Genomic DNA, 13,432 nt, shown 5'->3' with positions numbered 1-13,432 from the left:
TTGTGATTTGGAGCCGTCACAGAACTAAAACAGAAGGACTTTGGCCCCGTAGGGACCAAGGCTTTTATACCTAAATGGACTTGGCAATTTTGTAGCAACAAGTAATGAGATGGTACCCTGGAAGAGTTGATTCACCTCCCCTGGGTGATCTGAGTGGTTTGTGTGGCTCCCAGAAAAGAGTTCACATTTTTTCAAACCAGCGCCAGGTCTGCCCAGAAGCCACATGACCGTTATGCGCAGTTTGGATGGGGAGATGCTTTAGCGCCCCCCGGTTGCACGTGCGGAGCTGCAAGGGCAGTTTTAGAGGACTCCTCGATCTCTCTCTATATGAGATGTGGGATTCTTTGGTGGATAGTTGCATTAAGAGTTAATTATCGAAGATCCATATTTGTGTTTAAAAGCCAGATCTAATTCAGTGGAGGGTTATAAGTTATCTGTCATTTTGGGGGTTGTTAAGGGTTACACTGGTCAGACTTGAAAATCGACACACAGTTTCTGTGGATGTGGTGAATAATTGAACTCTCCCAGGTCTTGAAACACGGTGATTCTAACGCCATAGGAAGAATTTCGTCCGCTCTCCGCCCAAGCCAAGCCTCGCTTTGGAGGCCCTGAGTGCGTCCGCAGCCTGGCTATCCTCTTAGCCAACCCCATGCTTAAGCTCGGACCTGCTCCATCTGCCCCCAAGTCACTTGGGATTACCTCTCCTGCCAGAACTGCCCACGAGGGCCAGGGTCACTTTACTAATCACTCTGTGGGGACTTTGTGAAGGCAGGAGACTGGTCCAAAATATAGCCCAGCATTTTAAAGTATAGTATTCACATCACTACAAAGAGAAAAGTAAACCCCAAAAGACTGAGGGGCCAGAGCGCCTCCGTTGTGCTCCCTTCCCCAGGGCTCCCGTGACGGCCGTTGCTTAAATTGTGGGTGCATACGCAGGATGTTAGGACGGAGCAGGTGAGGTCAGGGCAAGAGAGTTGTCTCCCCACAACTGGATCCCAGCGATAGCTCCCTCGGTGACAGTGCTTTCCAAGTTCTGGAGGCATCCTTACTCTGGGGTATGACCCAGTTGGTTACTCACTTTATCAGTGGGTTTTGAGTCCACTGCCATGACTTTGTGGAACATGCTGTAACTGTGAAAAGAAACTGTTAATAACTGTCACATGTTGAGGTTAGACGACATATCTGTATTTCTTACAACATCGTGAGAGGTAGGCATTCTCATACTCCATCTGTGGATGGAGGAAACTGAGGCACAAAGTAGCTCAAGGTGGCACGGCTAGTGAGTGTCAGGACCAGCACTATGAGTCTGGCTCCAAATGCCTCCAAAGCCTTCCCCCTTTCCATTTCACGGCAGTGACCTGAAAGAGCAGGGTGGACAGGGGCTATTTACATTCTATCCTGGGACATTTTATCAACCCTTCAGGATTAGGCTACTATAAAATTTGCATAGGAACACAGTCAAGAGGTGGTCCTGCGTTCCTTGTGTTTCATTGGCCTAGTGTTAGCCTGTTCTCCGGAGGCAGAAGGGAACTGGGACTGGCCTGGCAGGCTTGTGTACTAAAGGCAGGCTAGGAGGGCTGATGTAGACACACCGCACTTCACGGCACACAGACATACTTGCACCATGTGATTCTAAATGGCACCCACCATGGTTATTTTGGCTTTCAAAAACACAGGATGATATGGTTAGAATTTGCCCAGTGAATGAGCTGGCTGGTGCCCGGGTTTCAGGGAAAGCAGTTGGAACCACCAGGCAAATAGCCGGGGTCAGAACACAGCCTAGAGGTGCCTCCAAAGAAATATCTTGAACATTTGTGAGAAATATTACGTTTGTTTTGGTTTTCTCTAAAGTAATCACAATTGACCTTGCCTTTTTCTCTGCTCTTACTCTGATTCCTGCTCTGGTGCTCTCCATCCCCCCCCAAGATAATCCCCTTTATGCTGTGGCCCCGCACCACTCCCCCAGACTCCAGGGCCCCAGGCCCCTCCCCCAGCTAAAACTGTCCTGCTTGGCCTCTCTTCCCTTCAGGGTCCAAGTGTTGGTTAACTAGTGCATCTTTGTGAGAAGTAGTATAAATGCAATTTCTTTGGGGTTCTGGAGAATACCTCCTCTTTTGCTTTAAGTCATCACTGGCTTGGGCCATGGAAAGACAGATCTGAGGGGAAGACTGGTGTCTCAGCTGTCCTCATTGGGATGGCCATGTATGTGTACAAAGCTGGTCACTGTGACCCATGGCCAAGCGGATGGCTGGCATGATTTTGAAGCGCTAAGCTAATGGCTCATGCTGTAGACACACATACTGCAACAAATCAGACTTGTCTCGAGTGATGGCCTAATGTCACTGAGAGGTAGTTATTTGTTGGTGTCCCTGACTAGCTTTCTTGAACTTGGATGTCTTGTCAATAGTGCTGAGGTGAAAAACCCAAATCGAGGTTCATGTCCATTGTTTTAGAAAGATGTACTTAAATATCTGAATAAAAAAGTTTGTCCTCATTCTATACATGCTGAATTTGTTTACCAAAGATCATAGTCATGCTTTGAAAATCATTGATTTCTGAGTTAGAAAAATGTGCTGTAGTCCATTGCCTTAGAGGATTTGAAGTACTCATATTCTTTGTTCTACCCTGTTCCACAGTGAGAGCTTTAGCACGAGAGAGGTCAGTTGCCCGGAAGATTCCAGCAGGTTCACACTTAACAGTGGTCCTGACATTTTCCAAAAATAGAGGGAACGTTAGGAATTATGGATTAAAAGTAGACTGAATCACTTATGATTCTTACACTCCAGTGAGAATGTTCACTTCCATGCCAGGATTTGTAGGAAAAGTTACTTTAAAACATTAGCTTATATCCAGTGTCCATAAACTAGAACCGTTGAAAACTCTTTCAGACCCAGAGCGAAGGATAATATCTGGATGGGGACTAAGATGTAAAATGAGGGGGGGAAAAGACGCCTTCACGCAGTTGCACGCAGTGTTGGCAGCAGATCTTCCCCTGCCCAGGGTCACTCCCCCGCCCCCCTCCAGTTCTCCCCGGCCGAGTCAGGCACTCACAGGAGGCGGAAGAGGCGCATTCCACTGGGATAGGTACTTCTGCCCTACCGTGGCAGGGTAGCCAGGTCAGGGTAGCCAGGTCGGTGGGGTGGGTCATTACCCCCGTGCACCGGGAACTGAGGAGTCACGGATGTGAAGTGGTGGCATTTGTGATCAGATATGCCGAGTCATCGCATCTGTTTTCCATTGGATGGTGGCTTGACACTTTTCACTCAGCTGTTTATTTTTTCTTTAACTTTAAAGACAAGGTGGCAAATATGGGCTTTTCCAGTGTGCTCAGTTTAGTCACAAATATTACCGCCACCCATGCAGAATCAAACACCAATAGCATGATAGGCCAGGAGCTTACAGAGAGCTTTCATATGGAATAACTCCATGATGAAGAGAACATGTTATCCAAATAGGAAGGGGCCTTGTCATATTGTGTTTGTTTTAGTTTTAGTGAAACTCCAAAGTATAGCCCCCTTCTCAGCATACTGAGTGTACCCTACATGAGTTATCTGATCCACGTCTAGGGCCTAGAATCCTCTGTGCAGACATGCAGACTGGAGGGACTAATCAGGCCATTTCTGTATGTTCTCATCAGACTCTGTTTGGCTGGAACTCTCTGCACTCCTTACTGCTTGCATGTTTACTAATTTATTATTAAAATCTCTGTCCTTGCCTCTGTTCTTTCACAACTAACACTGGCCTCTGAATGCATGAGTTTTGTGTCAACTGGTGTGGAACTTAGCAAACTAATAATTGTAGCAATTGTATTTTGGGACCTTGACAAAATAATTGGAATACATGTGCTAAAAGTAGTTTTAACAGTAAATGGTAAACATAAGGCAGAATATTGAGATGTTGTATACTTAATGTACCATTATGAGCTCTTAGAATAACATTACCCCTTCTCCACTTCAGCTTTCTATCCTATAGGAAACTTCATTCTTGGCCTCCTAGTTGAAAGTATGACTCTGTGTACTAACATTTAAACCGTCCATTGCAGTCATGAAATTAGGAAGATAAAATTCCAGCATTCCAGTGTTGTGAATGGCAGATTATCTCCCAGTAACTTACCCTGGGCAGTAGTGGCCTATGAAAGTAGAAATCAGAGGGTTTGTTCTGAACCCACTTTTCAGTTATTTGCAAAAGACATTATGCCATCACATAATATTTATTCCATGTGTTCTCAACGTCTCAGGACTTTATCTCCTGCCAAGTCTCCTTCTTCGTCAACTGGGTCTATTGCCTCCAGCAGAAAATACCCCTACCCAATGCCTCCACTTCCCGACGAGGAGAAGCAAGTGAACCGACAGAGTGCCAGGGTATGTGAGAACTTCCTCCCTAGGCTAATGTCCTCGGTCGTTATCATTTCTCTTCGAGTTCATATTTTTAAAAAAGAGCTCTTTTTCCTTCTTTGTTCATAAGCAGAAGAAAAAAAACTGTTTGAAAAATACAGGATTCTTGGGGCTTTGGGGGTAGATTTATATTTGCAAATGAGTTTAATCACTGCATTGATAAGTTCTAGAAATATTTGGTATATATTGATGATTTATTGTCATATATTCATAGCTTTTATTATTCCATGTGCCTAGTGTATTACCACCTGGAATAGAATGCCTTTTGCTTTATCAGGTTTTCAGTATCCCTGGAAGTGCCAGGGGTTAAACTAGCCTCTTTTTGATGCCCTGTTTGTTTACTCAGGCCTTTCACTGGCTAGTAATGACCAGTAGGATTTGAGAGGTAGGAACCCGGGACAGAAAAGCAGATCAGTGTCTTGGAGGTGGGGGTAGAGTTTGGCAATAAGGAAAGAAGGCTTCGAAATTTGTAATATTTAGAGTATGGTAAAGGATATGGTGAAATTTAACAACCTTTTATATTTAAAAAAAAAAGCCAGATTTAACACGATACATTGAGTTGATTATTTTTACAAAAATATGATTCACCAGAAATTTCATTTAAATACTAAGTCCTCTTTTACATCTCAGTCATGATTCTAACCAGCCCCAGGTTCTCAGCACAGATCCATTATGTGAAATGTGAGATGCAGTGGAGTTTGGAGAGGCAGGCCCGCTCTCAGAGGCTTACGTGAAAAATGTAATTGAAGAATAATTACTGTAATTGATGTCCAGGCTCTGTTATGATCAGTTATAGGATAATGTTGATCTTCTCAGAAATAATGTTTGTAAAAAAAAAAGTAATATAAAACAAGTCTTTAGAAGCCTGGGCAGCTCTATCTGCTTGTGGGTCCTAGGTTCCTAAGCCTTTTGGTTTTGAAAGATATTTCAAGGCAGCTTTGATCCTGAACTTAAATTATGGGGTTCAAGGTAAACATGGATCATTCAAATGTTAATCCCTCAACTTGAAGTCAGTAAGAAAACACCTTAAAAGATGATTATGTCACTGTTATAAAAAAGACTTTACAAACAATCAGCGGTGCTTTGTTAATTGTACAAAAATTATCTTCATACGTTAATTTGGGAAATGGTAAAAGATGGAAAGGAAGAAGGTAACTCCAATTCCCAGCATCCAGCTTTCAGGGCTTAAAAGAAAGACTTGTTAATAGGCATTCGGTTTTTCTCGATGTACTTATTGGTGATGAAGTCCACAGGGATCTCACGCCTTCCCTCCCCAGGGAATTGTCAAAGTGTAACACTCCACTCTTTCCCCCAATAAATTCCCCACATCGCTGCTTTTGCTCTTTCTACTTGGCACCAATCTCTCAGCTGTTGCCATGCCAGGGTACAGGTTATTAATGAAAATGACAGATCCCTGGAAGAAATGCTTGACTGGGGTCCCTTCCCAGGGCGGGGTGGGGCAGTTGTACGGAAGGCCTGGTTCGTTGGGTCCACTGTGGACTGGCCCCAGGTGCGTGTAGCAGCGTCCTGCAGAGGAGGCAGCCCCTGTCTCAGGGCTGTCTGTGTGGGTTGTGGAGAATTGAGCCAGCGGGCCTTTCTATCAGCACCCCTCCGGTACAGCTGTCCAAGGCCAAGGTTGTGCCTTGTTCTAAGGGTGATAGGTTGACAGCTTTCAGCTTCTGTTACCTCGCAGGGATAATTGAGACCTTCAGGTTTCCCCAACGTCATTACTTTGTCGCCTCTCTTCTTTCTGCAAGCTGTTGTCTGTTTTTTAACCTCCATGACCATTTGTGAGGGAACTGGGCTCACGGACGTCTGCACCCTTTACTACTCCATGCCATTGTCTGAGTGTCAGTTAGAACTTCCTTGCCTCAGACACCCTGGGAGTCATTCATTTTTCTCTTGTCCCCGCCAACAGGTATTAACCCCCACACAGTCGTCCTCACAGCTGAGAGGCTTGGTTTTGAAAGCAGGGGATGGGTGTCTTTTCAGTGGCCTGTGGTGGAAAACATGGGCGGGTGTACCACAATCCTCTGGGGTAGCTCCCATGGGCATCAGACTGAGATTTCCATGGAGACACAAAAGAACATATTAAGGGAACCGATGTAGAAATATCCACTTACTCCTTTACCTTTTTCTTCTCCAGAAACTCATTAGTTACATAAGGACATGTCACAGCCAGATTCCCAGTAAAAATGGAAATTGGATGCAACTTAAGTCACACTTAGTCTTACTTTGTTCATGTTTATAATAATTAAACCCAAATCCTATTGTCTGGAAACATTTGACCAGTTTGATCTATTTCTTAAAATCAGCCTTCCTTCTCTGGCTCACTGAGTTGCATTCATGTTTAATCACGCCAAAGTTGTTTCCAGCCCATTAAGGCCATTACCGAACAGCACAGAAGTTAGATGTAAACCAGGGCCAATGTAAAGAACAGGTGGCAGAGGCGAGGAGAGGGAAGAGGGGAGGGAATTAAGGGATTGACATCCTGCCCTGGATGCATGATTGTACCCCGAAATGTCAGCTCCCAAGAGAGGACAGTTTTCTAGGAGGTAGCAATGGAACCGGAGGGTGTATAACCCGGTCATAGGCCCAGGGCAGTGATTTATAAGTGGGTGGTGGTGGTATTGATGGCATTATACTTCCCGGAGGTCAGTCCTTCTCAGTGTTGGCTGTACAGCGGGTTGTTTGGAGGGCATTTAAAATACGCTGATGCCTGAGTCCCACTCAGAGAGACTTTGAGTTGGTACTGCCTAGGCAGTGGGGTTTTTAGAGTGTCCCCTGGTCACTGAGATGGGCAGGTGGCTGGAGAACCACGGCTCTAACTAGCTCTATCAGACTCCTGGGGAAAGAAGGGTATAGTTTATTTTATTTTAAGAATTTATTTATTTTTTTATTTTAAAGAAAGGGGAAGGGAGGGAGAAAGAGAGAGAGAGAGAAACATTGATGTGCAAGAGAAACATCCATCAGTTGCTTCCTGCCCCGAGTCGAGGGTCTGGCGGGAGACCCAGGCGTGCACCCTGACAGGGAATCGAACCAGCAAGCTTTTGCTTCACAGGACAGTGCCTAAGCCACTGAGCCACACCAGTCAGTCAAGAACGGTGCAGTTTTTAAAGAAAAATAGTATTTTAAATTATTTATTTGAGACACAGCATTCAATTTTTTCAACATTTTGAGTTACATTAAATGAGGATATGAAGTTTTTTTGTATTAAAAGATGACAGTTGTTAAGAAGGTTGAGACATGGGTTTAGAGGTAAGAGAGTTAAAAATCCATCTTTATTTTATCCATTTAGTAGACTTCTTAAATTAGCCATTAGAGCGCACCTTCACAGTCACATAAGGATGGATGTATCACCAAATCTTTTTCACCTTCATAGCTCTTAATACAACTGCTTCCTGCTTTCACAATGTGCGATCTGCTCTTCTCTGTTGTACAGCTATGGGAGACATCCATTTAAGACCAACTGTTTACATGGGATACATCGAAACTGTTTACTTCAACTTTTATAGAAACCCAGCCTCATGGAGTCACTGCAAATCTATCTGCTCTTCAGACGATACGAACACCCTCTGAGATGCCACAAGCGAGGAGAAGCCCAGTCTCGCATCTGGATACTATTTTCTTTCTGTCATTGGCTTAAGATTGAACTGAACCTCGAAAATAGCTATTGAACCGCTACACTATCCTATGGCACAGTAAAGGTACCGGTATGTTCATGGGTAATTCGCATGGCAGATATATGTAGAAATATCACTAAACTGAACTCACGTGACCCAAATGTAGCAAGTTTTCTAAGGGACCATAGTGGATTCAGAGCTTGACATTCTGAAGCGCATCCTCGTTGTAGACAGTAATGCTCCGTGCATGAAGCTTCTGTTTATTGTTTTCCCCATTTACGGAGACAACATCCGGCGATAGACGCTAGCATGCAGGGCTAAGGCATATAGCATTTTTCTGCAGGACTTTAAAGCTTTGAGAGGCCAATATCCCACATGCTAAATTTAAACATGTATTTTTTATTTCTGCTTTTTTTTACTTTTCATATTTATATCGGCATACAAGGACAATTGTACATATGTAAACATTTTTAAAATAAAAAAAAGCAGCTGTCACTTACAGTGTATTTTGCCAAATGCCTAAAAACAATCAGTCACAGTCATAGTCACGTCACTGTTGTCCATCAGACGGTCTTTAAAAGTGTGAGCAGCTGATGTTGTGAATATGGTAGTCAGTGCAGTAAATGTGTTTCCATGACGGGTATTCGTCCAAAACGTGTGACATCCCTTTATACCGTGCACAGTCTGGTGGCAGTTTTATTGAGCAATTAATTGACCAGTAGATCACATGCCCAGCAAACTTGTGGCCCCCGCAGCCTGAGGGGGCAGCAGTCCAGTGGTGCTGACGTCCGCCTGCAGGCCCGCCACCGCCCGTGGCTGCTCCTGGAAGTCCTCCAGCCTGTCCACTGGGCTTCCGGGGCCACGGTGGCCGCCTCTGCAGCTGTTATTTTCAGCACAAGAGCACATCTGCTGGTCTCACTCTGGAGGCTGTGAGTCCCACAGCCATAGCTCCCGCTGAGATTAAGTGAGTTCATCCAGAATAGATGAGACCACAGGCTGCGGATATACTGATGGCTCCCAATTTGCCAATACTATAACCCTGTGTGGCCTAACGTTCTATTCTTTAACAAAACTAGGAACCACCCTTTTATCTGTGAAATGAGTGACTTGCTTCAACAGAAACAACTTTCCCACTGTTCACCAAGGATATTTATCATTAATGGATGCTTGGGTCCCAAGTGGTCATTCTGCACTGACTTGGAAGCGAGACGAGGGAAGGTCCCACCAGCTGGGTGGGGAAGCCTCAACAGGCCATAGAGGGTTAAAAGAAATCTAAAGCCACGAGTGTGCAGGCACTGTGGAGTTACCTAAACAGCTGGCCGGGAGAGACGTTTTGAACTCCAAATGTTTTTAATCCACAGAAAAGTGAGAAATCTCTGTGAAGGGCCTTCTTTAAAACCCGAGGGTACTGGCCACCACAGTGCAGCTCCGTGGTTCTCAAAGAAAACGTTCCTAAGGAGACTCCCTCGGTGAGCTCAGAAATTGGCGGGATTAATCAGACGCTTGGATGTGAAGAGGACTTCTGAGTTTCTTCATTTCCTCTCCTTTTTCTTGAGAGGAATGGAACCTGTAGGTGAGGTTGCAGAACTCCCTCCCGGTAGTATTCAAGGCCAAAGTCCATTTCATTTCCACATGGAGTCTCCTGGGACGGCCAGACTCGCTGTTTCCGTCTCCCAGAGCATCTCTCTTCGAAGACGTTTGAACGTGAATGTGATCATCCACATTATTATTATTAAAGTATAAATAGCATTTTTTATGACAAGAAGAGATGTAACTGTTGAGACTACAAAAACAAAACAAAACAAAACAAATGATCCATCAAACTAAGGTCTGGGTGAGTGTTGGTGACATGGCCACCTAGGGCAAGCCGAGGACAGGAGGGCAGATGGGTTTAAAGGTACAGCCGGTAAAGTGACTTTGACCAAGGTCACTGTAATGTGCACTGAATGTTTTCTGGTGTTGAGTGTATAAAATGCTAATGCTATAAGGTTTATTTTGACTATGAAAGAATTTATAGATTTGAATGTAAGGTACCTGATGTATATATATGCTCCCCAGCTAGAGTTACACCAACCCCGATTTGAAAGAATCCGCCCGCAAATGGATGGCTACATAATCAACAGATCTCACTCCCCCTGCTTTCCTCACCTTCTCAGTTATTTTATGTGAAAATTATTATTTAAAGTGAAAATCATTATTATGTACCTTTTGGGTGATGAGTCATCTTCCTTGGTAATCACTTTCATGTGGAACTGAATGAAAGTATTTTATTTTATTTGCAGAGAGATTATGATTTTGTAGGAGCTTTAATGTTGTACTGTCAGTATTTACTGTATCTAAGGATGTTTAAACATTCTTACAGCCATTTGCAGAATTCATTGGCAAGGTTGTCATCTTAGTGGATAATTTCAAGAAGTACGTGTTGGTGTTCCGGATGTATTAGATGTAAATACTTACGACTTTTCACCACGGAGGCAGGGAGAAGGGGCCCGTGACACCAAACACAAGCACAACACCACTGTTACTTTTCAGAATATCTACTCTGGAGAGGGACTTGGAGGCCACATAGCCATCGGTATCGTGCCACTAATACTGATGTCCCCCAGTCCACCAGAGGGACTGCCGTGCTGCACAGAGAAGAGCGGCAACCTGGCCTTCCTGTCGCATTGTATGCCTTTTTCCTCTCCTTCCGAGAAGTTTTGTGTGTGGGTGAGACTCTGATTGACAGCCCTGCTCCCGGAGATGTCCCATTCAACCCATAGTCATGACAGTGCAGTACAAGTTAATTTAAAGAAACACTTAATAATAAAAATAGAGCATAACCCAGTGAGTTTTATCCTAAGGACACAAAGTTGCTAGGACAAAAATCTCTGAAAACAGAGATTTTAATTTACCACATAACAGATTAAAGGGGAAAAAATCACGTGATGATATCAATAGATGAAGGAAAAAACCTAAATGAAGGTAAAAATCAATAAGGAAAACCAAAAGAAACATTTACATCTCTCCACTAAGAGCAGCAACAGGGGAGGCGAGGGGGAACAGGGAGCCGTGCAGGAACTGCTGTCAGACTGACTGGTCTGTGTCCCCCGACTCACCCTTTAGACGGGACGTGGCGCCCTCCTCTGGCGTCTCCTGGCTCCGCTGGGATCCCCAGCCTCAGGTTCTGCAGCCTGTGGACCAGAGCAGACTCAAATAGCGCAGCCTAATGAGGGCTTTCAGTTTGCTGTAGTTGCTCTATTTTTTTAAGGAGCTATTTCTTTAAAAAGAAAGTTGACTCAGTAAATGTAAGGTTAAAATGACAAACATATTTTGATATAGGTGCTTCTTAAGTGATAAAAGCTTCTCTCCCATTTCCCCCTTGCTTTAAAAAGGCTTTTAAAATTGGGTTTCTACATAAGGTCAGTCCAGCATAGATTTCTGAATGTAAGATTGATAAGGTTTCTAAAATAAGTTGCTGAAAATACAGAATTAGGTATTTTGCGCACTTCCCTAGAAAGAAGTTACCTTTCCCTCCCGCTGTCCTTCCCTCTCTCTCACTGATTCCCTTGCAGATTTGCAAAATTTAATCCTGTCCATGGTCCTGTCTCTTGGGGCTACTTCTTATCTTTGTAGATTTTGTTTTTTATACTTGCGTTACCTATAGTTTCCTATGGGCCAGAGGGAATACGGCATTGCCATTCACTTCTTTCAGTGTTTCAAAAATCAGGTTTATTCATTTATTTCATCTATTCTTCATTTTTTGCTGCCATATAGTTCTATTTTCACTTATATATGTAGTGCTTTAAATATATTCTTGGGTTATTCAACATAATAATACATCTTAACCTAAAGAGAAGACTGTTTTATTTCACTTCATCTTACTTGACGGACAGGGAAGTTTTTGGAAGGAGATCGAGAGGCGTGCAGAGGGTATGGGGGAACAAGGCTCAGGACTGAGAGAAGGGGTGCAGGAGGGAAGGGCGATGAGACAGCTGTGGCCAGGCCTGGGGAGGACTGCACCGCGGGCTGCTGCCGCTGGGGACGCCCCGCAGGCAGGCAGCACACAGTCATGCCGTCCTACGGGTTGGAAAGTTGGCATGAACTTTGCATCAAACGCTCTGACATTTGAGGCATAATGTCTACTTTTTATGTTCCTAATGATCTTCCTCCTTTCACTTGTATGTTTTCCTCTAAATCTGCCACTCACATGCTTTTTTTTTCTTAAATGGAGTCAAGATGAATTTCTCATTATTTCCTAGCTTAAAATATATAAGCAGCAAATATTTCTATGGAATAGAGCTTTACTCGAGGCTCAAATTTTTTATTTTTCTTCTCTGAAATATTTTCTGAATTGGTAAGACTACTCTGATTTTGGATGCAACTTTTCTCTGGCATGGGGTGAGCTAAGGACTTTGATAAACAGCTTCCCCGTTAATTGCACTGACAGGTGGCCAGCTTGCTCTTGTGAAAATGGGCTGAGAGGCAGCGGCCTACCCTGCTGTGTGTGTGTGCAGGGCGTGGGTGGTGAGTGGAACAGCCACACCTGCTGGGAACTGTTGGCGCATGCTCACAGCATATGCTCTGTGGTCAGGTGCTTTTAATGGCAAGAGGAGCTTTTCCATCACACCTGCAGGTGCAGAGCAAACAAAGATTCAACGAGACTTTAGATATCAGGGGATATTTCTGGTTGTCACATTTTATCTATCACTTTGTCAGAGTCCCCAGAATGGAGCATCCTCTGGTTCAGCTTCCAAGTAGAAAAACGACATTCAAATGCAAACAAAAACCTGCTTAGTCCTTTTCTCCCTTATATCCAGAACCTGACAAACATTACGCATCCAAGCTGTGGGGTTTGAGATTCTCCAGACCCTTCCTACTTCTTAAGTCACCCCCCCTTCAGCAACTATCAGCCCTTTCCTCCTGACTACAAACTTTCACTGTCATGGAGGTAAGTCCCCCCTGCCCCTGGCTTTTTTTCTTTTTCGGGGTGCTGAATAGCGGGGAGAGGCACCTGGGCACAGATCGCACTGTTTCGAGGTGGAGGGGAGATAAGAAGCAGCCAGCCTTGGGGGCCTGGGACATTTAGTCCTGGCAAAGGAGCAGAATGGAGAGCCACACACAGAGCTCAGAAGCTAACGGTGCAGACAGGCACAGGATGGCCATTGGGGTGAGACAGGGAGAGAGGTGTGCAGTGCCTGCAACTGCCCTGCGTGCTTTGCAGTTTTACTGAGTGTTGGCTTAAAAGTACTTCACTGTCCAGTCCATCATGGGCCAGTCACTGCTGCCTGTCGCGTTGGTCACTGAGCCTGCATTGTGCCAGGAGGTGCTTCTAGGCTGGCAAGGTTTTACTCAAGGGCATTGTCATGTAATGTTGGTAGGAATGCTTGCAATCAAAACCAGGGAAAATGTGTTTCTTCTTTTTCTTTTTTAACA

The 13,432-nt window shown here is 44.4% G+C and overlaps 1 protein-coding gene across 6 annotated transcripts in view; it reads left to right on the top strand.

Annotated features, from left to right (window-relative positions):
• ADAM22 (ADAM metallopeptidase domain 22) overlaps positions 1-7,983 on the top strand; it is a 231,285-nt gene extending 223,302 nt beyond the window's left edge. For all 6 annotated transcript variants that reach the window (XM_037066113.1, XM_037066112.1, XM_037066110.1 and 3 more), the window contains 2 exons: positions 4,238-4,361; positions 7,837-7,983. In XM_037066113.1, the coding sequence (XP_036922008.1) occupies positions 4,238-4,361; positions 7,837-7,857 (145 nt within the window). In that variant the 3' untranslated portion in view covers positions 7,858-7,983. The remainder of the gene's footprint in view (positions 1-4,237; positions 4,362-7,836) is intronic.
• The last annotated feature ends 5,449 nt before the right edge of the window (positions 7,984-13,432 follow it).

Source organism: Sturnira hondurensis, unplaced genomic scaffold, assembly GCF_014824575.4.
Source record: "Sturnira hondurensis isolate 20B ecotype Veracruz unplaced genomic scaffold, ASM1482457v3 Scaffold0016462, whole genome shotgun sequence".
Classification (NCBI taxonomy): Eukaryota; Metazoa; Chordata; class Mammalia; order Chiroptera; family Phyllostomidae; genus Sturnira; species Sturnira hondurensis.
The sequence above is the reverse complement of the archived record's forward strand: the minus strand, read 5'-3'. Positions and strand labels throughout refer to the sequence as shown.